Consider the following 26,335-nt stretch of genomic DNA (forward strand, 5'->3'; position numbering starts at 1 on the left):
GCAGGAACCATAACAACACTGCTTGGCTAATTCATTGCCCCCTAATTCCTTCCTTATTTCCTTCTTTCTTATTTGGAACAGACTAAGAAAAATAAAACATTAATGTAGGTCTCTGATTTTCCTAATTAAATTTGTTCTGTTGACATATTGTAGAGCTAAAGCAAAATAGCTGTGATCGATAGTTCTTTGCCTTGTATGTATCTTATTTTTGTCTGTCTTTCCTTAGTCCATTATTTCACCATTTAACCTGAGATTACAAAAAATGTCGATTTAAGGAAACAGTTTCCTTTTATCTGATCATTTTACATCTGTCATTCTCCTATTTTCCTGTCCTTTTTTGTATCAGCAAGTACTGTTTTATTGCTTTAAGAAAGGAGTCTGTTGAAAAGGTAAAATTAAATGTATTTAAATTTGAGAAAATGAAGAGATAACGTGGTCATTTAAATAATGTTAGGTTATTTTGTGTTCAAATACTATGAATTCGTGGATTTTTTTTTTTTTTTTCTGTAGTGTATGTGTTTTAGGACTGTATTTTTAACAACACATGACTCTATTAAAGTTGGCGGGCTGGAGAGATGGCTCAGCCGTTAAAGGCTAGGCTCACAACCAAACATATAAAGTTTGAAATTTTGGCTTATCTTGAACATTACTGTCCTCTACCCTGGAATTAAGCATTGTCAAAAGAAATGATTAGAGAATTGCATTTAGGAATATGATTTACTATTGAATGTTATTGCTGGTAGGACTTGTCAAGGAAGAAACCTAGAAATAATCTTCTTTTAAGTATATCTCAGAAGCAATCCCTCATTAATGTAGAAGTTACGTTTGTAACATTTTTGCTTGCCTACTACTGCCACAGAATATTGATGCAATGTAGTTTTTAAATCTAAATGGACATGTATTTTTTTTTCTCTAATACATGGACACTGTATTAACTACCTGTATTTTTAATATTAATATTTTTAATATTACTGTTCAGTCATTGATCTTTTTTCTTTTTGTTTGTTTGTTTTGACAAGATCTTGCCCAGGCTTAACTTTTGCTTCCACCTCATAAGTGCTGAATTAATTATAGGAATATCTTTCACATATCCTTTCCCTTTGCCTTTTCTTAACATTAAAGACATTGGTCCTTATGATAGAAAAATTTACAGTGTTGCCTCTACATTGCCATTTATTTTCATTTATTAGAGTTTTTACTAAGTGGAAGGTTTTGTCAATGTACTCAACATTTTTTTTCTATTCTACTTTGATATGCATTTCTTTAGTTTCAATTATTTTATCTCCTCTTTCTTTCTCCCCCTCCCTTACCTGTACCCATCTTGTTTTTTGTTTCGAGACTGATATCTACTATTGGATGATTGTCAAATAGAAATGATTCCTTTTTTCTCCTTTACTCACTTCATTCATAAATCATCTATTATTTCCAGAGTTCCTATGCATAGTGCTTCAGAATTTTTGAGTATTTTCATTTCCATTTTAATTTATTCATCTCTTTATTTTTGATCCATGACATTTTTTGTGGCTAAACTTTTCATGTTAAAGTTTAAATTATTCATGATTCAGTCTTTCTAATGTACTTTCCTATGCCAGGAAGCTTTGTTTCTTATTTGTAGGACTACTAATAATATTTGTATTTGTATTTAAAATTACATTTTTTTTTCTCATTTACTTTTTTTATATTTTTTTTGCCTGGACCTGCTGTTAATAAATGTCATGGCGGAGCAAAGTATTCTAGAGTGACTTTAAGTGGTTTCTCTGTTGATGGGGGTCCCTTTTACTGCTGTACACTGTTCCATTAACATTTGTTTCTGATTTACACAATCCAGTGCTCTCTAGGTTTTTAACTGCATCTTATTTTAGTTCAAATCCCTTTAATCAGTCATATCTATCCCTTTTGAAAAACTTTGCCACTCCTTTCTTTACAACTTCCTATGCCTGCCATTTTGTTTGGTCCTAGTATGGCCCCTAACTCTGTTTATCTTCTTCTGTCTTTGGAGATTTATTACTTGATGTCCTAGTTTTATTCTTGGCATAGATTTTTATTACATTCTTTCTGTCTCTGTCTCTCTCTTTGATCTGAATAGATTTTGGAGAATGTGAATAGGATGTGATCTATTTGATACTTTCTTTTGAGCTTTCTAAACATGTATTTTTTAATTAAAAGATTTTAGTGTAGGGTATAACATGAAAAGGAGATCTCTTTCAGTATTGTTTTCATTAAGTAGATTTTATGGACCTCTGAGGATTTTGTTAATTTAGACCTGGTCACTGTGACCATTATTATTTTCTCTAGGTGCGTATTAGTTTTACAGGAATCATGACAAGAGATTGGAGACAGCCAGGAAATCTGATAAAACTTTTGCATATTGAAATTTTGGAAATAATATGATTAATGTCAGAATAATGGTTTACAGCAATATATATATATGAACATTTGGATAATAAAACTAGTATACCAGAATGTCAAAGGATAGAATCTCAAAGACTTGAAAAACATGATGTCTCTTTTGAGATTAAATTTTTTGTTACATTTGTGTGTGTGTGTGTGTGTGTGTGTGTGTGTGAGAGAGAGAGAGAGAGAGAGACAGAGAGAGACAGAGAGAGACAGAGAGAGACTGAGTGTGTGATGGGTGTACATGTCATGGAGCTAGTAGAAGTGACAGAATATAGCATGAAGGAGTTGACAGATTAAACTACAAGTGTTGTTAACCACTGAGCAATCTATTTAGCCCTCTTCTAAGATTATTGTGGAAAGAACTTTAAATATCAAACATAAAATATATTCTGTTGCAAATTAAAAATACTTTTGAATTTTTTCTGTAATCTTAATTTTCTTAGCTGTGAATTACTGCTATATGCATTTTATGGATAGCTAATTCAAACATACTCATTTTACAGATAGCTAATTGAATCAAACCAAAATTGTTCATTATGAGCTTTTGTGTTGTTTTTTGAACTTAGAGTAACATAAAGATTATTGCATTATTAAATTTAGTTTATAGGTTTTAATCAGCCAGATATATCCTGTAGTTACTACATGTGGGATAAATATCATTATAACTCTTGCTCAAAAACACTAAATGAAAAGTGCATTTATATTCTTGCTATGACATCTGATTTTTTTTTTTTACTTCAGTTCATGTTTTTCTTATAATCTAAGTCTGTTACCACCTTGCCTTCACAAAGTTGAGTAAGGAATGAGTAAACAGGAGAGTAATGGAATAATGGTAAATAAAATATATTCCAGATAATATTGGTATCCCTAATATTAACAGTAAAATTGTCCTTAATGATGTTGTAGTAACAATGAGCTTGTGTTTATAATAATGACAAATTAAAATTAGTATTGTATCTTTTCCTATTAGGGAGTTCTGGGAAGTTGTTCATTCATTTACGGATGAACAGAAAAGACTCTTCTTACAGTTTACAACGGGCACAGACAGAGCACCTGTTGGAGGGCTGGGAAAATTGAAAATGATCATAGCCAAAAATGGCCCAGATACAGAAAGGTAATTATTGAAGTGCAACTTCATACCTACTGTAAATCTTTCACCTCATGCTGCACACATGTGAGCAGAGGCAACATTTAGCCTCTGTGTTCTCTTCTATTATACAGAAATAGCCAAGTCAACAAAAAAATCAGTGGAGGGAATATTTTGCCTTTATTACTCAATTGTAAAGTTGACATACTTAAAAAGTAATTGTGGAGCTACATGAGTTCAGAGTTATCTCAAATTGGTATGATTTACCCTCCCCTTTATTTTTAGTTTATTTAGTCTTACTGTTTATTCAGAAAACCATCTTATGTAACAGTCTATTTAGAATGCTTACACTGAAATTTAGTGGATTATTTGTTCTTTCAAGTTTATTCTAGAATCCTGAGTTACATAATTTTGACAGTTAATTGTATCCTTTCCCCATTAAATACTTACTAATTTATGATGGGGCTGGACGATATATCCTTAGAAGTATGTTGACTTTGCTATACATCAACAGATATATTTTCATTACTGTCTGTTCTCCATTATTTGATACATTATGGTTCTAATTTTAATTAATTTATATTTTCCATCCACTCATTTTGCCAACTACATTTCTAATCAATATTAAAGAGCATTTCTAATCAATATTAAAGATCACAGACTCTGCAATCTTTAATACTATGTTTGAATTATTTTTCAACTTGCGAGTAAGTTATTTAATGACTTCTGCTTTTAAGTGGGTTTAGTAATATCTTGGTATGTTTGTTGTCTGAAGATTTAAATAACTGAGTATCTAAAACAATAGCTAACATAGAGTATAAACTTAGAGAAATGCAAATTGTTGCTGTCATCACTGTCACCTTCATATTAGCACTATTTCATAAGATAAAGACTAACTGATCTTTGTAGATGAACAGTACAATTTTTATGATGTATTTAATCTGTAGTTTCTCATTACAAACCAACTAGATAAGCATCTAATAGGAGCATTTAACACTGAGCACATTTTTTTCTGAGTTAATCTTTTTCCTGTTTTTCTTTCTATTTAGGTTACCTACATCTCATACTTGCTTTAATGTCCTTTTACTTCCGGAATATTCAAACAAAGAAAAACTTAAGGAGAGATTGTTGAAGGCCATCACATATGCCAAAGGATTTGGCATGCTGTAAACAAAACGAAAACAAAAACAAAAAGGAAAAAAAAAAAAAGAAAAACGTTAAAAAACTTAATAAACATAGTAAGAGGGATAATTTGGTGGTGATAGTGTCCCAGTACAAAAAGGCTGTAAGATAGTGAACCACAGTAGTCATCTATGTCTGTGCCTCCCTTCTTCATTGGGGACATTGTGGGCTGGAACAGCAGATTTCAGCTACATATATGAACAAATCCTTTATTATTATTATAATTATTTTTTGTGTGAAAGTGTTACATATTCTTTCACTTGTATGTACAGAGAGGTTTTTCTGAATATTTATTTTAAGGGTTAAATCACTTTTGCTTGTGTTTATTACTGCTTGAGGTTGAGCCTTTTTGAGTATTTAAAATATATATACCAACAAAACTACTCTCGCATTGAAAACATTGCCACCATTTGTAGACCATGTAATCTTCAAGTATGTGGTTTTTTTGTTTTTTTTTTTTTTTTTGTCCCTGTATCTAATTCAAATCAGGACCTTTTTTTTTTTTTCCTCCTCCTTTCAGTTTTCTTTTGAAACTTGAAGTCTTGGAAACAGTGTGGTGCAAGTACTGCTGTTCTAGCCCCCAAAGAGTTTTCTGTACAAAATTTTGAGAATCAATAAAGATGGAAGGGAGAACTTGGAATGTTTGAATCACAGCCCTCAGAACTTTTCTTTAGTAACAGCACAACAAATTAAACAACTCATGCCACAGTACGTTGTCTTCATGTGTCTTGCAATGAACTGTTTCAGTAGCCAATCCTCTTAGTATATGAAAGGACAGGGATTTTTTTGTTTCTGTTTTTGTTGTTGTTGTTTTAAGTTTACTGGGAAAAGTGCATTTGGCCAAATGATAGGGTAGTCAAGCCTACTGCAACAAAATTAGAAAGTTTGTTGTATAAACAAGCATGTAAAAGTGCACTTAAAATGAATCTTTATTATTACCTAGATTTTAATAGACAATCCAAAGTCTCCCCTGTGTTGCCATCATCTTGTTTAATCAGCTCTTTTCCAAGACACACGATCAGTGTTGCAGCATAACAGAAAGGATGGCTACTGTGCCTTGTGTTACTTAGTCACACAGTAAGCAGGCCTGCAAGTGAATGGAACTATTACTCCTGAGAATTACATTGTATATCCCCCAAAATAAATTTTACTTCAAAAAGTGTTAAGTATTTCATGTGCTATAGGAAAGTACAAATAGGCTTAAATTACTGGATATTTAATGTAGTTTCCCATTCCTAGTCTTCTATGTCTGTGATGTTAATTTCTTTTGTTGCATAATAAAATAAAAGAATTATGTATTTTTAAGGAGATACATACTGGTATATCATTTTACTACAAGCTGCAGCTAATTTGTTGAGCTTGTGCCTTGATTGTTTTAACAGTTAGTGCAAATCAACCTTATATTTTAAAATTGGCAGGTGAAAATAAGTAGCTTTCAAATCATTGGAAGTGGGAAAATGATGTCTGTCAGAGTTTCTTTTTTTCATTCTTGTAGTAGTTGACACAGAACTATTATTTACTGTAATGCTAAATAAAGCAGTGGCTTAAAAAAAACAAATTCTATCTTAATGGGAAAAAGAACTCAGTGCTTTCCGTATTGTGATAAGGTAATGTGGGTTTTTTTCTGGGCTAGCCTTTAGAACACTATTGTGGTATGTATGCTACCTTGATTCTAGGACCCCTAAATGTTACTATAGTCATCTTAAAGGGCCTCTCTCATCCACTGTGCTTCTTACGTATTATGAAAGTAATTAAGAAGACAAACTAAGTGGTACATTTTATAAAATAAATTTGTGAAGAAATTTGTGTCCTTTAGTTCTCAAGTTTTATTATCACTACAGTATTGAAGTAGTTGTGATATTATACCTGTGTGAAAGTTTTCAAGTGATAATATAGATTATCAGACAGAAGTAACATCAATATATTAATAGAAAGTGGGAAAAAATACCCTAAAAAGTTTTAAGAGGAAAAAAAATAAACTCTCATTTGCTTCTATTCAGTTTTTCTCAGCATGTTACCACATTGTTATGGCTGCCTTTTCATTATTGCTTTCTTAGAATGTCAAGAAACAGTATCTTATGAGTAAAAGAATACCTTTTACTGTTGTAGAACATTACAAACTTACAGCAGAAAAGCACAGCCTGCAGCAAAATTTTTCTGGAGACTTGGCAGCTGCAGCAAATGAATTGAGTGTCTGATTGTATATATTGTGATTTATAGTTAATTATGTGATCAAATCCACTTACAATTACCTTAGCTTTATTTGGAGATACATCCCTGTATAGGAAGGTATATATAAAAGGAAACCTATAAATGAGGCTTCAGAGAACTTGTTCATGTTAACATGTGGCACATGCTCTTAATTGGGCAGCATCTCTCCCTGTTTCCATAAGGTGGCTATGCTGAAACTTAAACCTGTTTTAAGGAATTTTTTCTCAAGAATCTATATAACCTATTGGAAAAAGAAGTGTTTTTCTGAGGCTACACTTTGTGATGTTACTCCCTTTACTTGCTTATTTTAATACTACCTTTATCCTTTCTACCCTTACCACAGCCACCAGAGTAAAATAATAATAGCAACTTCTACTTGCTGCTTCTCTTATCTTTTCTCCTCTTATTCCATTGATCACCATAGATTTTTCAGTCTCTTAGGTATATGTGTGTACACACACACATATTCATATTCTGGACTCACTAAATTGTGTTGGCCCATGGAAAAGGAAGTCAGAGAGTTGAAAACGACTAGATTGTTGAAAGCAAGTCTTTGTGACTGCTTTCTACCTTCTCTTGTAGCTAGCAATCAGAAGCCACCTTCTTTATGCTACCCACACACTTCCCTTTATCCCAGGAAGATGGCAGCTGGCACCTTAAATCATTCTGCTATTACTATTACTAGTCCCTCAAATTTTCATGGAGGAGTCCTCCAGATGCAGTTCTTTGTAAATGTATGTGAGTCATATTTAACATTTTCTGACTTTTTGTAAATCAGATTCCTGTAAATTCTGCAGAGAACTTTCAGTGACTGCTGAGTAACTGTGCACGTGGTTCTTGCACAAAATAGGTCAATTGCTGTAACTTGAGAGGTTATACACCATATACATACAGCCAGACTAGTGGTATGGGTAGGCCCATATGACCACCTAATATTTGTTATCTTCCCCCTGCAAAAAAGAACAAAAAACAAAAACAAACAAACAAAAAAACAAACCACCAAAACAAAACAAGTATCAAATTAAGATTCTTAGGCTGACATGAATGGGACCTAGGGTCATTATCCTAATTATTTTTCTAAGATCATTATTCTCATTATTTTTAATTTCCCCAAAATCCATAGAAAATGATGTGGAAGGAATAAGGAAAATAGTAGTACAGAGTAGTTGAGATTACAACATTCAGTTAAATGACTCCCAAGTTTAGTTTTGGCCCTGCCATTCCCTTGATTTGGACCTTATCTCCGGGGTCGTTTTAATGAAATTACCATACAGATGGTAGGTAACATCTTGGAAGACATCCTGAGCAGAGTTCTCCCAACGTTTGCTTGTAACTTAAAAAATCAAGAGATTGGAACTGTCTGTAATAAAGATTTTATTTTGGAAGAATTGACCTTATCTCATCCACCTTTAAAATGGAAGAGATGTGCTTTCTCTCATCTTTGTTTGAGATAGTATAAAATTCACCCTTTTAAAAAGTGTAAAATTTGTGGTTATAGTATATTCACAGAGTTGTGAAGTTGTCATTATATATAATTCCAGAGCATTTTCATCACTGTAAAAAGTTTTCTGTACCCATTAGTTGTGACTGCCTGTTCTTAACCCCCAGACCCTGACAACTACATCTACATATGCCTATGAATTTGCCTATTTTGGACATTTCATGTTAATGGAGTCATATGATATGTGGCCTTTTTGTCTGTTCCCCCACTGTCCCCAAAGTAATGAGTTCAAAGTACATCCTTGTGGTAGCATGTATTGGTACTGTTTCTTTCGTGGCCGAATATTGTCATTGTATTGATATAATGTATTTTTTTTCTTTTTGCTTGTCTATTTGGTTGTGGATACTTGTGTTGTTTCTGCTTTTTGCATATTATGAATACAACTATGAACACTTTGTGTACAAGTTAAGTTTTCATTTCTCTTATGTCTTGTAAGCATCTTATGTTTTTAGTTCTTAAATTTAGGTCTCCGATCCATTTTTACATGTGGTGCATTTTAGGGATCCAGTTTTATTCGTTAATTTGTGAGTATCCAGTAGAACAAATAACTAATTTTTACATAGACTAATAATTATTGCTTTATGAGTGGGCTTGGCAAACAAAACACGCCCTCCCCCCAACATACACACACACATGCAAGTGACCATAAAAATGGACTCTTGGACTTTAATCCATTGTCCTATGTGTCTGTTCTTATGCCAGTACCACATTGTCTTAATTGTACTTCTGTAGTAAGTTTTGAATTTAGAATATATGAGTTCAACTTTGTTCTACTTCAGGATCATTTTACCTGTTCTGGGTCCCTTGCATTCCACATGGATTTTAGGATCAAGTTGTTAATTTCTACATAACAAGTACCTGAGATTTTGATAGTTTTTGTGTTGATTCCATACATCAGATTGAAGTATGTTGGTATTTTAACAGTATTAAATTTTCTAATCCATAAACATGGAGTGTCTTTTCATTTATTTAGGCCTGTAATTTCTTTCAGTGCTGTTTTATAGATTTTAGTGTATACATCTTGAGTTTTTGGGGTTAAATGTTTTTGAAGGTATTTTTCTTGATGCTATTACAAACTTTTTTTTAAATTTTCAGTTATTCATTGCAAGCATCTAGAAAGAATTGAATTTTGTGTATTGGCCTTGTATATTATAGGTATTCTGAACTGATTCTGTTTACAAGATTGTGCATCTGTTAATAGAAATAATTTGGCTTCCTTTCCAATCTGGATTCTTTTTATTTGATTTTCCTGCCTAAGTGCCCTGGCTAGCACATCCAGTATCACATTAAATAGAAGTGGCAAGAGTAGGTGTCTTTTTCTTGTTCCTGATATTAGGGGGAAATTATTAGGTCTTTCACCATTAAATATGATGTTAGCTGTGGGTTTTTAGATGCTGCAAAGTTGAGGAAATTTCCATCTATTCCTACTTTATTGAGTGTTTTTTATCAAAAAAAGAGTATTGAATTTTGTCAAATGCTTCTGTATCTATTAAGGTTGTCATGTAGTTTTTGTCTTTATTCTATTGATATGTTGTATTACATTGATGGATTTTTGTATATTGAACAAATCTTGCATTCCTGGAATAACCCCACTTGTCTATGCTACATAAACCATTTTCTATGCTGCTGGATTTGGTTTGCTAGTATTTTGTTTAGCATATTTGCATCTATATTCATAAAAGATATTGGTCTGTATTTTTTTTTTTCTTTCTTATCTTTGGTTTTGCTGGCAGGGTAATATTGGTCTCAAAATATGCCAGAAGCTTTCCAACTATTCTTAAACCCAGTGAGGTGTGTTTGAAATGACATATTTTGAGACTTAATCTGTGATTTTAAGATACTGGGTGACATAGGAATAGTGATTGACTCTTGCAGGGATTCCAAGGTAAGACATGACTGAAGTAGCCTTTGGCAGCTGAATAAAGGGCAGTTAACATCAATCTTTCGTCAAGATGGGTGTTTCTCACAAGCTGTGTGTAGTTTTAGAGGCGATAAGCCATCAGCTGTCTTAAGAATTACCTTGCACAAATGACCTCTCTTATTAAGACACACCTAGAAGCTGAGTGCTACCCAACATAGATGCATTCATAGTAGGAAACATTAGAAGCTAATGGGCAAGCCAAACAATCTCGGGTGGGATTGCCAAGATGGTAAATTTTTGAAAGAAAGTTATTAATACCCACTCCCCACCACAACTTGTCATAATCCTAACAACTTGATAACTAAGGCAATATCTTTTCTATGATTCCCCCTAGTGCAGAAGTGCCCTAAGTAGCTGTTAAGCCTAAAGGATGATGGAGTATGTATGTGGGTGTGGGAAGTTGTGGGGGTGTCAAGTTGCTATAGGCCCTACATTCAGGCTTTATATCCATAGGAAGACCTGAGCAGGAAAACTTAAAATCTTCAGTTAAGAGTTGGACATTTTAATATTTAAGAACTATGGGATATTTGGTGCCCACACTATAAACATTTTGTTTCCTGAATATGACCCTAAAAGTCTTAAAGCTTGAGGTTTCATCACCAGAAAAAATATAGAGACCACGTTTAAAAAAATAACAAAAACTTTTGTACTCCACCAACATTATAGATACATAAAATCTGTATCATCAGATCTATGCAAAGGATTTAAGAAATGTGGAATAATGTCTATGATGAAGAAAGATCTATATGTTAAACATTTTAAAAGTTGCTGTTATCATAATCTAACAGTTCAAGTTTTTCATTAACATTTTTTTCCAGGTACTATTGGATGTTTGCTGTTTTCCAGGTTACTGGGTGCTTCAGGTTAATTCAGAGCTGCTTTGCTCAATTAAGGTGTCATACGCAGAGAGGATCTTATTGGACTAGACATATATTCTAAGCCCAGAGTGTTTATAATAGTGTATAAATGCACAGTTTGGACTATTTCCCTAGAGTATTATGATCAGGGAACAATAATGAAGGGAAGAGAGAAGACTAAAGATAAAGTCCATGGAAGGACTATCATTTGAGAATTGCACAAAGAACTCACAGTAAAGAAAAATGAGAAAAAAATGGTTTATTGTTTTGCTTGACTTTATCTGTGTTATCCTTAGTAGATCAGGCTTCTTGAGATTAGGGGCCTGCTTTTGTTTCTAGCTCTGCCTGAGGGATCTACACCAAAATATGAATATACTTTTTGTAATCATACAATGATCAGACTGTCTTAGAATCTTATTTTCATCCTACTTCTTACCATCTCCATACCACTAGCTCTATTCTCCAATTACAACTCTCATAACTTTTAGATAACCTGATACACACTGTATGAAATCCAGTTAGCCAAGTGCAGATATTTCAAATAGTTGAAATATTAACTCTAAAATAATTGTTAGTTATCCTCTCAGGACCCATCACTGTACTTCATTGTGCTATTTGACTTTTCTTGGTGGATTCCAAGGATCACAGTAGTAAGATTTGTTTTGAGGGATCTTGGGTGATGGAGCACAGGTTCTCATATAAACTAGACTTGCCTAGAGATAGATAGATGTAGCAGGAAGTATTTTAAGATAAGATTGTCCAAAGGGATTCTAGTTTGTAACTAGATGGTGTACAGTTGGGTAATGGAAGCTAGCCTATTACCTAACTGCATTTCAGAAATTGTTTGCAAAATGCTTGCATCTTTTATGAGTTCCCATTGAAAGCTCCCAACATAATAATTTAGGACCAATACATATTTATAATGTGTTTGTCAGAATGTGTACCATAGTTCTTCCAGGTCATTTGTATGTGTGTATTTACTTCAATTTTTGGTTTTAGTTCCCCACTGAGCTGTACTAGATAGAGTAGGAATGGTCTTACCTTTTTTTAATCTCAATGACCACTCTGTAACTCATATCTGTTGATTGAATGTATGAATTAAATGATTGCAAAGACATGACCTGGTTAGCCAACCAGACCTTTTGCATATTTCTATAAAACTACCAGTAAAAAGAAAAATTATTACAAAAAAAAATTGTTCCTGTACCTGAAGACCCATCCTGGGTACAGCTTTACTAACATTCAGATAATCCTTGCACCTTTTTGCCACTGTGCAAGGACAACATAATCCTAAAGTGGTCTTATGTTTACACCCATTTTGGAAAAACAGCAGAAAGAAACAAGCTTGCTTTTTCTTTATTCCTTAAAAGGTGATGGGTAAATCCATCAGGTTTTTGTATGTGACTTTAAACCATCCCTTCATTATTATGCTACTTCTTACTGATTCCTTCAAGTCCCTAAATTGCACTCATAATCCCATTACTTATGCAAGGGCATGTTTTTGGTCTTTATGATCTATGCTTTTTGTTTCTACATAAGCAACTCATAAGGGAAAATAAGGAAATGAAAACAGTATGTGTGAAATTGTCATGTAGAGCAAACAGCACTTACGTTTTGAAATGTAAGTCCTTTGCCTAGTTAGGTGCCCCTTTAGTTACCTAGTAACACTTTAAACCTGCAGTTGTTTAATGATGAGCTTAGTGGTGTGAATGCATTTATTTAATGATGAACTCAGTGTTTTCTATCATAGAAGGTAATATTTGGGAAATACATAAAAGTACTGGTCAAGAGAGCCCTAACATTTTCAATTAAATGTCAAATGCCATTTTACACACACACACACACACACACACACACACACACACACACACACACACACACACACACACACCCCTGAACCACTTAAATGGTAACAACTTCAAGGAATAAGGTCTAAAATGCTGACCCCCCCTTACTAGAGAGAAAATGGCTAATTTTTAGGTTATTTAAGAATATCTCCAATATTTGCTTTTGAGATAATTTGATTGTGGATGCTTGGGGCTAAAAGTAACCCAAAAAATTAGGTTGCTCCACCCTTATTTTAAGATGTCCAACCTATAAATCATTTTTTGCCCAAGATCACTTACCTATTGCATACATACAAATACAGCTAGAAACTAGATCCTCCACTTAACACACAATCATCTTAACAGTGCATCCTGGTTTAACTAGCTTCCTTCATGGATCATTGTCTTGAATGTTAGGTTGAGTTGGTGTGTGTGTTGGGGTATATTATGTAGTTATTTTGGATTTTTACTCTAGAAAAATTATAAAAATTATAGTTTAAAGATTATAGCTGGATTCCCACCCCAAGCTGGTTTTAAATTTTAAAGAAAGATAAAATTTCAACATTCCCCAAATTTTACTTTTTTCTTTTAGAGAAAGAGTGTTGTTGCCAAAAATGTTTCTCAGAATCCTTTCTTAATATATTTCTCCTTGTAAACTTAATTTGCTCCAAAGATAAAACTTGGTATAGAAAGTTCAAGAATTCCCTGGTCCCAACTTGACCTCATCTTCATTTCACATTCTCACTTTTTTTCATTGTGTTCATCTGAAGGACTGCAAGACTGGTCATGACCTGGGTTTGCTGTCTTATTAAATCTTGCCTTGATTGCTGTGATTTTGTAGAAGAAAGTTTTCCCTCATGCCTGCTGGGTTCAGTAGCAGTCTTGAGGGCAAGGGTAAGATATTTTATTGGTAAGTATTACACAGATGCTGAATATTGCTGGGAAGGGTAAAAGTCATTACTTCCAGTGTCTTGATTACTATTTTTCTGGCCTTTTCCTTTACAGTGTATTCTGAATTGTGGAGCATGTCATTGCTCCCTTACATGTTTCTCCAGGGGACTCTTGCAAAACATGAGAACTTTGATGGACTTTTGAGTCTATATAAGATTCTTGGTTCTTTGGCCTATGGCAGTGTCCTGGCTTAGGGTGGCTTTGATGTCAGCAGTGCTGGGTCTATGTGTATGTATGTGTACATTCTCTAGGCCTCAGAGGTGTTTTGTGATTTGGCTTTTTCTTTTTGGAGTATTCCACACTTTTCTCCAAGGGATTTTTAAAAAGCTTGTTTTTTATTTTTCAAATCACATTTTAAACTTATTTTGTTGTGTTTCTGGAGACAGTGGAGGTGAGGGCAACTTGGAGTTGGTTCTCTCTACCATCTGGGTCCCAGGGATCAAACTCAGGTGTTGCTTGGTGCTAGCCTTTACCCACTGAACCATCTCATCAATTTAAGACTTGCCTTTTCTTCTTGTCAGTGGTTCTGTACAACACTTGAGTACTGGCTAGAAATACATATATCACATAATTTTATCTAAACAAAATAATATGATTTTCTGTGGTGGTTTCATACCCCCTTAGTGTTATTTTTTCTCCCTCCCTCTTCCAGCTCCTGTGTTCAGCCTCAAACACAATGATAAGGATTACTTTTTCTGTTATGTCATTCCTTAATCCCATGAGTACCGTCACATACTGCTGATCGGTTTTGAGTAATTTGTGTATTATGTGACTCCAGCTGTTTTGGAATTCAGATTTGTTACTTGTTAGATTTCTTTGTCAGTGACTGTCCTTTCTTATATATAGCTATGATCTTCCCCTTTGTAGGGTCCACTGATGGTCATCTATGCCGTGTGTAAATAACCTAGACTCCTTTGCTCCTAATTCTCTTTTATTTCCCAGACTATCCCAAAATCTCTGCAGAACTTTGTATGCCTGTAACACCTCTGCCCATTCTTGCAGCACATCAAACCTTATTCTTCTGGAATTTCATATCCTGTAGACTCCATCTGCATTTGTCCCCACCCCTAGTAGTGGCAACTTTGCTTTGCCATCTGAGTGAAAATATTAATCTGTAGTAGATCTGTCACCTTTCTTACCAAGGAGACTCTACCTTTGTCCTGTATTGAGTGAAGAGATATTATTTCTATGGGTGAAATGAAATTATATGAATGACTTCTGAATTAAAAGATATTGCCTAAATCAAAATAAATTTTCATGAATCTAGGCCATGTTTCCCCTAATGAATGGCTGTTGGGTAATTTGGATAGATGATCCCAAATATATTCTTAGCCTGGTCAGTGGAATGTAGAATCAAGTTTCTCAGATAGTAGATGCATGGGGTTCAGGGTTCTTCAGGTCTTCATAACAGTCCAAATCTGGCACTGAGTCCAAATTGCTTCTGACCACTGAGCTAGTTCTGGGCAGGTACAAAATGTGTAGAGCTTCTCTGTAACAACTGACAGTTTCCTAAAGCTTAGAGGTAGCAGGAGCTCTGGGCTGCTCTACTGCTCTTGGATTACAGAAGAAAAGCAGAGTCAATCAGGTCACATAGCCCAAGTGATAAGGGGATCTTCAGCTTAGAAAGTTACGATGCTTGTCAGGGTTGTATAGGCTGTTTTGACTCACTCAGCCCTTAAGCTAGTACTCTACTGCATTGAATTGCCTCTGCTCATAGCTTTGTTGGAGGGATATAAGACAAAAAAAAAAAAGCTAACTAACGTACTTTGTGACTACACTAGAAGAAAAACCACCCTCCTATTTAGGTGGTAGCAATGAGTTTCCATGTTCCTGCTGTTAAAAAAGAATAGAGGTGTGGTTCTTTCTGATCCTCTGCACAGATGCTATAGAAGGGTACATATACCTGATCTTTAGCATTCAAAGAGTGCCCCCAGAGAATGTGTACATTGACAAACATATCAAATAAAACTGATTTGCTCATGTTTCTCCATCCCACCTCAGTATGTTCTTAATTTGTCAAAGTCTGTTTTATTAGTTTATTTTGTGTGTATATTTGTTATTTGATAAGATTTGGCTCAGTGCTGGGCAATGTTGGCGCACACCTTTAATCCCAGCACTCAGGAGGCATAGTCAGGCGAATCTCTTTGAGTTCAATGTCAGCCTGGTCTACAGAGTGAGATCCAGGACAGGCACTAAAAACTACACAGAGAAATCTTGTCTCAAAAACTGAACAACAACAACAACTAAAAGATTTTGCTCAATATTTTTTGAGTGTGCATGTGCAAGGAAACTTTGAGTTGGTTTTCTCTGTTGTGTGGCTTTTGGGGATTGAACAAGTTGTCAGTCTTAGCAACAGATACACTTTACCTACTGAGCCATTTCACTGGCCTTGTCTTTTAACTAGTTCTAAAATCAGAAGGGGAAAATGAAAAGGAAGAAGGTAGCAATTCACTTGCCTCATTGCAAACTGAGCTTTGCCCTTTCTGTGTGCTACATTGTAGGAAGAGAGGTGTGAAGGTGAGCCTGGAAAGGGGCACCTAAGGCAGGAGGGCAGAATGCTGGAAGGCATCCTAGTGGGGGGTAATAGCTTTGAAGTTGGGTTAAATTTATCCTTGATAGTACTTTTGAAAATGCATAAACCCCAAAACCTGAGTCTCTTATATCTAAAAATCAAGAAATGCCTAAAAACATTTAGTTACCTGATAAAACACTGGTACATTAATTTTCTTAAACTAAGCTCAGCTGTCCAGTTGTTAAGACTTAAAATGGTCAGGTACCTGGGACAGTTAACTGCAGGTTCCTATTTCACAAGGAATGTGGGCGAGGACTATCATTTAGCTACCATAATGGTAACAAGAGAAGCAACAACTTGGCCCTAACATCTGTAGTATGAAAAATCAAAGTGCCATGACAGGAGGAAAGGCAGAGGCAGCAAGAAATATTTTAAGACACAGTCAAATATAAATTTGATAAACTATACATATAGATTTAAAATCACTGTATCTGACAAGCATGAAGAAAATTATACCAATTCACATAGCCCATTACCCTAAATAGTGATGAGAAAAATCTGACATATAACTTTCAGGTAGCAGGAAATGATGCAGAATGCAAATATACAAAGGAGAGCAGAATAAGAATGTATACACAAATATCACACAATTAAGTCGGCCAGAAATAACAGTTCTTAAAAGCTACCATAGAGTTAATAATATTCAAACTATACAAATATTGATCAAAGATGAGAAATGAGAAAACACCATTGTAAGTTTCTTATACTATTCACAAGGGCTGTAGCCTGAAGGTAGACTGATCAAGATGTATACTGTAAGCTCTAAAACACCTACTAGATCAAACAGTTGAAGTTAATAACACAACAAATTTAAAAGGCAATCAAACTATGGTCTAACCTCTTACCCAACATGATATATTGAAGTCCTAATACCTATGAAGGGGAGCTTGTTTGGAAATAACATCTTTTCAGTTGTAGTCAACTGAGGATGATGATTTTAGAATGATCTCTGATTTAGTATGCCTGATACCCTTATTGGATAAGGAGAGCATACACACATAAGAAGAAATTAGTATGTATTAAGAAGCAAGAGATTGAGGCATTGCTTCTGAGAGACAAAGAATGCCGAGGATTACTTTAAAAAAAAAAAAAAATCAGAACCTACAAGAGACAAGATTATCCCATACAGGTTTTAGATAAAGTATGGCTCTGATGATACTTTGATTTTTTTTTAAAGGTGAACATTTAGACTCCAAAATTAACACAATAAATTTCTCAAATACTGTGTCACTTAGTGTGTGGTAATACAGCAGCCTTAGGAAACTAATTCAATGCTCAATAGAAACAAAAGGGGGAAATATATAATGGGACTAACAAACTGAATAGCAAAGTGATAATTTTATCTATAATATAAATTCTGCATTGAAAAGATAGAATTTTGTGTGCAATGCATAAGAATATTGGAAGTAGACTTTAAAGAGAAATGGGTTTTAAAAAAGGATGGAGACAAAAATAACAGCTTGTCAGAAGAAATGCTGAGCTATTTTAATAGCAAAATATGCTTTGAAGCAAATAGTAAGTTAATAGTTGCTTAGGAGTTATGTAACCAGAAGACAAACCTGTATATTTACTTAAGAACAGCCCTTAATTACTGGAAACAAAATCTAATGTAACTGCGCTGCAAAGGAAAAAAAAATCTACAATTAAAGTTATAGATCTTAAATACTTGTTTGAGTCATTCTTATGATAACAGTAAAGCTGTAGAGTACTTAGTTACTTGAACGTCATTGCTAACTACCTTAAGTGACAGAACACCTCACACAACAGTAATATATACATTTTTTTTCATTTACATTTTGAGCACTTGCCAAAGAAAGCAGACCTTATTCTGAACCATAAAACAAATCTCAGTGGGGCAACCAGGGTTGTTGATTTCCTGCAGTGAAATAGTGCTTACCTGGCATGCAAAAGGCCCTTCAAACGATTTGTGAGAAAAACTTGGTCTACTTTAGAACCATCAAAAACTAGAAAAAGTAACCTTTTTGGAGCTCTAGAAGCAAAACTTGCTTTTAAAATGATTTTAGGATTTTACTTGGATTTGCACCAAAACTTCCCTATGAAAGACCTACATTTCTGGGAGCTACTTAAAGGAATATTTTCTGTCTCAACTAAGCCAAAAAATAGGGAGCAGAGTGTGGTGTGACTGGAGTAAGTAGCAGTGGTACTGTAGACCCAGAGAAACCTTAGGAAAGATGACAGAGGGTAATAAAGAGCAGCTTTTTATATAGCACCACTGAGAAAGTCATACATGGGCTTAGGAAAAATGCATGCCTGGGAAGACATATAAGAAGACCCTAAGTTTCACTTAAACTGATTAGATTTCTCTAACCAAGATAGGAATGATGACTGTATTTTCAAATGCCTATCTGTAACAAATACTAAGAACTCACAGAAATAGGAAAATACAGCAAACTAAAGAAAAGAATGTAAATTGGCAGATACCATCTCTGAAGAAGTGTAGATGGCTGGACTTAAGATTCTAAAGTGCCTTAGTTATGGTAAAAGAGCAAAAGGAAAACAATAATGAAGGAAATGAGGAAACATACATAAGGCAAATAAAAATATCACCAAAGTACAAAAAGGAACCAATCAAAACAATGGAGCTGACAAAATGAACTCACAACTTTAAATATTCATTATAGTGTTCAAGGAAAAATCTGAGCTGACAGAAGTGAAGACATGACATTTGAATTAAGTATGAGGAATAGAATGAAGCAAGAGGTTAAAAAGTGTACAGGGTTTATAATTGTAATATACAATTAAAGGAACCAATATAGAATATCTAGAAGAGAAAATTTTCAGAATAGTGGCTGAAAATCTGCAAAATTTTTAGGCATAGATTTACATGAGTAAGATATCCTGTATAGTCTAGGATAAACCCTAAAGAAAGGGTATGTATGTGTGTCAAGATACATTATCACACTTTTCAAAAGCCAGAGAAAGAATCTTGAAAGCAACAAAAGAGAAGCAACTCAAATTTATATACTTCAAATTAAATTATTGGATGACTTAATGAAATTTTAGACACCAAAAGGAAAGAGGAAGATTCATAGGATCTGAGAGGAGGGGACTGGAGTGGGAAGAGTGGAGAAGGATGGAGAGAGAACATAAAAATAACACTGATGTTTTAATATTCAGGGGATTTTCTGCAAAAATGGACATAACATTAAAACATTCTCAAATAAAAGCTATGAGGCCTCATTACTACTAGATTGATTTTTTTAATCCAGATGTAGTTGGTTCATCTCTTTAATCTCAGCACTAGGGAGGCAGAAGCAGGAAGATCTCTGAGTTTAAGGCCAGCCAGGGCTACTTAGTGAGACCTAGTTTCAAATAAATAAATAAATAAATAAATAAATAAATAAATGAATAAATGAATAAATAAATAGGTTAACATGAACAGTAATAATTTGGACTCATCTCATGTTGTAAAGATTGTGGGTTAAGCTTAATACACTGAAAAATAAAACATGGTATTACTGCAATTTTGTTTGTAGTTCCAATTATGTGTAGATTTTAGAAATAAAAGTTCATGTTATATGTACATCTTATAAAGATGTGATTCATGATGCTGGGAAATAAGGCATAACTATATGCATCCTTTTGCAATTGTCATCAGTTCAAATTTAAATTTAAATATGAGAAACAGTAATTAAACCTGAAAGAGATTCCAAGTCTTTTATAGTTCGGGTGCTTTTGAATCACAGTATCACATACATTATATAGAAGCCATGTGAAAAATAATTTAAATGGAAAGGAGCAGTCTACTAATGCTCAGTGCTCCCAAGTACCAAATCTACTGTACTTTGCCTGTGCTCCATCTATTTCATATATACTTTGTTAGTTAGGTTTGGTTATTGTATGTTCCTAGTCCTACAAGTTAACTGTTTTCATCTTTTTACAAGTCATTTTGAATACTGTAGGAAACATACCCTTTTATGTTATGCTTAGAATATGAGAACAAGGAAAAGATATAGGAAATCAAGGATTGGAACTTGAATTACTATTTCCTAAATGCTTAAATTATACTAGATAATTTGATTGTATTTTCATTAACCCTTATGCAGTCCCTCAGTGAAAGCTATTATTATATTAGAAGAGTGTATATAATAATCTATGGTTCCCACAAAGAGTACTGCAGTATACACACAGAAGGAAACAAAGGAACCAAACTGACACTACCCATCCACCTCCCCCACCTACATCCCCCAAACAAAAAAATAGTTGAACACCAGTAGCTGTATTGGAAGTAATGGCAGGCCAAAAAAAAATTGAGATACACAAAATCCAAATTATTTAAAGCAAATGTTTTTGGTCGGCGATCACTTTAAATGCATTATACTAAAGAGACAGAAGTAAGCAGGAAAAGAACAGGTCAACAGTGAAAGAAATGGGGGAAAGGCTCTGTATGCAAATGTAACACAAAGTGAGTTAGGGCAGGCAGCAAGAGATCTGTATTCAGACTTGGGGGAATGGTGGTAGCCACTGTTTAAAAATGAGATGCTTAGAGGAGACAAGGAATAGTGTGTGGGGACTAAGAGAGTCAATTGACTAAGGCAACATGACAGTATTTCCAATGCTGTAAATTTCAAACCTCCAAAATATATTAAGTAACCATTAACAAAACTGAAAGGTGAAAAGGACAGTACCACATTAATATGCATAATACCTTACTCTCAATAATGGGTAGAAAACTGACCAATACAAAATAAAAGACTCCAATATTATAGATTAAGTCATACCTAAAAATCAAGACTACTCCTCTGCCCAAAGGCTGTAGTATATTTTCTTTGTTCCACCTAAAATTTTTCTAAGAAAAGCTATATATTAAGCCACAAACCCATTCTTAATTTTTCATGCCAATCTGATGTCATATGCCTTGAGGTACACACTCAGAAAGCCAAGGTAAACTTGGGCTACATATCACCACCCTGTTCCCAAAAACTAAAGCTAAATATAAAACACAACAGAAGAAGGGGAAAAAAGCAAGAACAACAATAAAAATTTAAATCACCATGCACATATATTTCTTGATTATAATGGAATGGGGCAACAAATCAACAACAGCAACCTGAGAAATTCTGAAATATGTAGGAGTTAATGCATATAGTAATTCTGCAGCAAAGGAGACTGAGTTAAATAATGGACAAAGTAAAAGACATTGACATATAAACTTTAGATTTTAAGACATACATACACATAGTGACATGTACCTTAAAAGGCACCCAAAATTAGTTTTCCTTACATCAAGTGAAAACTACATCAAAATCAGATGCTTCATTATACCCATTAGGTGGCTTTCCTCTTCAAAGAGGAGAATTAAATATTGGTAAGCACATGAGAAATTAGAATTTTTCTCATATTAATAGGAATGGAAAATTATGCTCACATGGTAGAAAGAAATTGGTGGTTCCTCAGTAAACTAAAGAGAATTAATTATTATATGGCTTGATTTGACCTACAAGTCTATCACCAAACAAACTGAATTGTTCAAACCAAAGCTTTCCACCAATTTTCAAAGCAACACTCTTCAAAATGGTCAATATGTAGAGAAAAATCCAAGTATTCACCAACTAATATATAAACAAAGCAATTTATTTATAAAGTGATATTCAGTCATTACAGTGAATGAAATGGATAAATAAGCATGGAATTTTACTAAGGACCCCAATACTAACCAGGCCTGACAATGAAACCCTTTACTGAGCTTACTGAGCTATTGTGGCCTCTGTAAGAAGATGCCTGTGATTTGAGCTTCAACCCCTTCCCCAGTATTAGACAGGAACCTGTAGCACCAGCCAGATGGAACTGGTCTGCATTTGTTTATATTACTGGTTGACTGCTTGGTGGTGATGAAATTTAGGCATGTTTTAGTGCTGCTTTAGCTTTAGTAGCTTGTAGGTTTTGAGTATTTCTTAAGTCTGTGCCTGAATCAGTAGACACAAGATTCCAGTCCAGCATTTTGCCAGCCAGTGCAGTGTTGTAATGAGATAACTCCCTAGTGTTTTAAAGGCTATATTGGTATGGGCCCAGAGGCCACAGCGGTATTTCCTGGATCTTTGAACAGGCGTTTTCAAAGCAAGACTGCAAAAATCTGGAATGAGTATCTACTTCAGTATACAAATGCCATGCCCTTATTGCAAAGAGTCAAAGGCGATGTCAGAATTATTGTAAGATGGGGAAAAACAAGCAACAAATGGCTAATCACAAAGAGATGGAAATGTGTGAACTACCAGAAAGATTATATGAAAGTCACGAAAATAACTATATTAGAGCACCAAACTACAAATTGAAGTGACATTTAAGCTTAATGATTGAGAATTCAAAATGAGAAACAGTAAATGACTGGAAGGATAAAAGATTGAAATAATAGGAAACAAAATTAGCTTGAAAATAACATCAATGAAATGACAAGTTGTTAAAAAATAAAAATCTTACCTAGATTAATTATCTGAAAATATATCGAGAGAAGAGGAAAATGAGCAAGGAGTTTAAAAAGCTTGTGGGTTTGGTGGGACACTATTAAAAGGCAAATGTTTGCTGGGTGACTCCTTGTTTCCTTGATATTCCTTTTTAAAATATTATTTTACTGCTGTCACTGCATTTGAGGAGCCCCACCTCCCAATCTTCAGTAACTGGCTTTGAGAGGTAGTCACCTTCACCCCTCAATAATGCTTAAGTTACTGAAGATTCAATTTTTTTTTCAGTTCGTAAGTTTGCTTCATTTTTTCACAAAGGCGTATGACTTTTCTTGTTCCTCTAACCCTAGATAAATTCAGAAAGTCTTCTGTTACTTTTTCTTTAGGCGTTCCCTGAAACTCACAAATTTATCTTTCCCAAGAGTCAGACCAGTAGAGTGCTTCCAAGCTGTTTCCATCGGTTCTCAGGTTCTTTCTGCTATTGATAATTTTGTGGGGTGTTGATAGAAAACTCCTGTATGCTATCATTCTGCAATTGCTCCATAATTATATATGAGACTATCAACATGGAATTTTCATGAAATGATATTATAAACTAAATAAAAGACAAATGTCACAGGCAAAATACATTTATATTTTATTTTAAATTTACAGATATTGTGTTTTCTGTTTGTTTTTTTTTTTTATTTCCTGGTGTGGATTTATTTGATTGTCTGGTGTCTTCCTATTTTATATGTAAATAGTTTCCTTAGCACTTTTTCAGGGTTATATGTATAAAAAAGGGTTTCTCCTAATTTGTGTTTTCTTAGAAATATCTTCATTTCTCAATTTAAGCAGTGTATTTTGGTAGATATTGAATTATTAAATATTTTGTTTCATTACTTTTAATATATATATATATATATATATATTAATATACACTTACTTGCTGGGCTACACAGTTTATGGTAAGAATCATGTTTTCAATATTACTCTTACAGTCTTCAGCATTCTGTTTTTATTAGTTATTTGAAATTCACAATGATGCTTTTCTCTTTGGAATTAGGTTTGTCTTCAAATTCATCTTACTTGGAGCTTCTTGATATTATTATTAGGTACATTAGTGTTTTCCTACGTATTTGGGGAGCTTGGAGCCATCATTCTTCAGTTTTTCCCCTTTCTCTATTTTCCTTCTTGGACTCCCATTAATGTATACATTGGTATAAGTGTGGTTTTCTATTGTTCTCTTCTGTTCAATTCATTTTTCTCCATTATTAGCTTCCCCCCTTGATACCTGGACTAAATAATCTTAATTGGAATATCTTCAAGTTAGTAGATTTCTTGTCTGCTAAAAATCCGTTCTTGAGGGTTCTTTATGTCATATATATTTTAATTTTTTCCAGCGTTGGATGGAAGCATTACCCACTTATTTTATTTCTAAACTGCGGAATTTGTATGTAGTTCTTTTTTATTATCCATGTCTTAATAACAGTCTATATTTGTTGAAGCATCAGTTTCATACTTTACTAAAATCTTTACTGGTGTTTTTCTTTAGTTCTTTGGATATATTTTTAAAAGTTGACTTAATGTCTGTGTCTAGTAAGTCCAACACCTTTCTTTCCTTTGGAATACTTTCAATTGATTTCTTTTTCTGTGCATGTGGCATAATTTACTATTTCTTTGTATATTTTTATTTTCTTGGAAACTGAACATTTTTATATATGCAAATATGCTTTCTCCATCCATATAGTTTGTTTTTGTTGCTGATCTATTCTTTTTCATGATTTTCCTGTATAAAATTTGTGTATTGTAATGTGTGGATAATGAGTTATCTTTTTAGCTTTGAGCACATATAATGATTAGGTAAAAATTTCCCTAACTAATATGTCACTCACCCTTTATTAAGGGACTTTCTCTACGTGTATTTTGGTTCACATGTGGTGTTCAGGTAGCTCAAAATTGTTCCTTATCCTTAACCTACTTCGTGCACAGGGTCTTGTGATAATTAAGAAGTAAGCATTTAGGGATGTCAAGTATTTCCTATGATACCATACATTCTGCACATTCATGTGGACTTCCTATAAAAAGCATTATATTATTGTTTTCCAGTGAACTCTTTGAAGATACCACAAAATATATCTTTATCATCCATTGTTTTTACATTTTCATTATTTTGTAGTGTTTTTATTCCAATTACTGTTACTTACTTAACCTTATATGATAGTCAATAATTGTTATTAATTCTTTATGCTTAACACTGGTATGGGAATCTACTCATAGAAAAATCTCTGCATCAGCCAAAATAACTAAAAATTTCATGGGCTATTGTAGCACAAATCATAAAAGGTCTTATTAATAAAAACAAACCTGGAAACCAGGTACTGGGATCAATGATGGAAGATCAGAGAAGCAGAATAAGCCACAACTTCCTCACCTCTCCAATTCCTCAGCTGATCCTGTTTCCTCAGACTGGAAGTCTCAGAGTCCTTATCCACATGGATCTCAGCTGAACTGTTGCTCAAAAGCCTAAAAGCTTAACCAGGCTATAGTTCCTCGTCCTCCTTCCTTAAATACCTGTCTGCCTCCTGCCATTACTTCCTGGGATTAAAAACCGTGAGTCACCATGCTTGGCTATTTCCAGTGTGGCCTTGAACTCACAGAGATCCAGGCAGATCTCTGCTTTGGGAATGCTAGGATTAAAGGCGTGTGCTACCACTACCTAGCCTCTATGTTTAATATTGTGGCTGTTCTGTTCTCTGACACCAGATAAGTTTATTAGAGTGCACAATATTTCAGGGAACACAATACCACTACAGGCTATATTTTTTTCTAGAGAACTTCTTAGCAGATCCAAGTAGTTATTCTGTGTAGATAAAATTCTGCTTTTCTTACTGAGAGTCAGAGGTTTTCTTGCATAAATGTTTTTTGGAAATGTGTAAGTCTTTGGTTACTTTCCAAAAATATAAAAATTAATTTTGAGTTTTGCTTGAAACAGTATTACTGTGTTGTCAAGATGGTCTTCAAACCAACATTTTCCTGCTTTATAGCTTCTTGAATGCTAAGATCACATGTATGTGCTTATGCCTGGCTAATTTTGAGTATTTATGTAAACAAAGATTTTATGGATAGGTACATTTTAAATGTTTTCATCATGAATTTCTGCTGATTTGCAAATACAGATTTATTTTTAAATGTTAAACCAAATTGATTCTATGCTTAATTTGATTTAATCATGAAACATGGCTATAAATTGTTAGATTTTATTTTCTAAAAATTTGAACACAGATATACATGCTCATAAATGATATTGTTGTATTGCCTTCATTTTAAATGTAGGATTTTTTTCTATGAAGGTACTGCTTTTCATATACTTTCTGACATAGCTGATGTCTAGATTCTCAAGATTCTTTATTCTTTACCTTTTTATTAAAG

At 33.9% G+C, this 26,335-nt stretch overlaps 1 protein-coding gene across 4 annotated transcripts in view; it reads left to right on the forward strand.

Annotated features, from left to right (window-relative positions):
• Ube3a (ubiquitin protein ligase E3A) overlaps positions 1-5,130 on the forward strand; it is a 90,125-nt gene extending 84,995 nt beyond the window's left edge. For all 4 annotated transcript variants that reach the window (XM_036184039.1, XM_036184013.1, XM_036184030.1 and 1 more), the window contains 2 exons: positions 3,368-3,511; positions 4,534-5,130. In XM_036184039.1, coding sequence (XP_036039932.1) covers positions 3,368-3,511; positions 4,534-4,654 — 265 coding nt within the window. In that variant the 3' untranslated portion in view covers positions 4,655-5,130. The remainder of the gene's footprint in view (positions 1-3,367; positions 3,512-4,533) is intronic.
• Positions 5,131-26,335: the final 21,205 nt, after the last annotated feature.

Source organism: Onychomys torridus, chromosome 1 (genome assembly GCF_903995425.1).
Source record: "Onychomys torridus chromosome 1, mOncTor1.1, whole genome shotgun sequence".
Classification (NCBI taxonomy): Eukaryota; Metazoa; Chordata; class Mammalia; order Rodentia; family Cricetidae; genus Onychomys; species Onychomys torridus.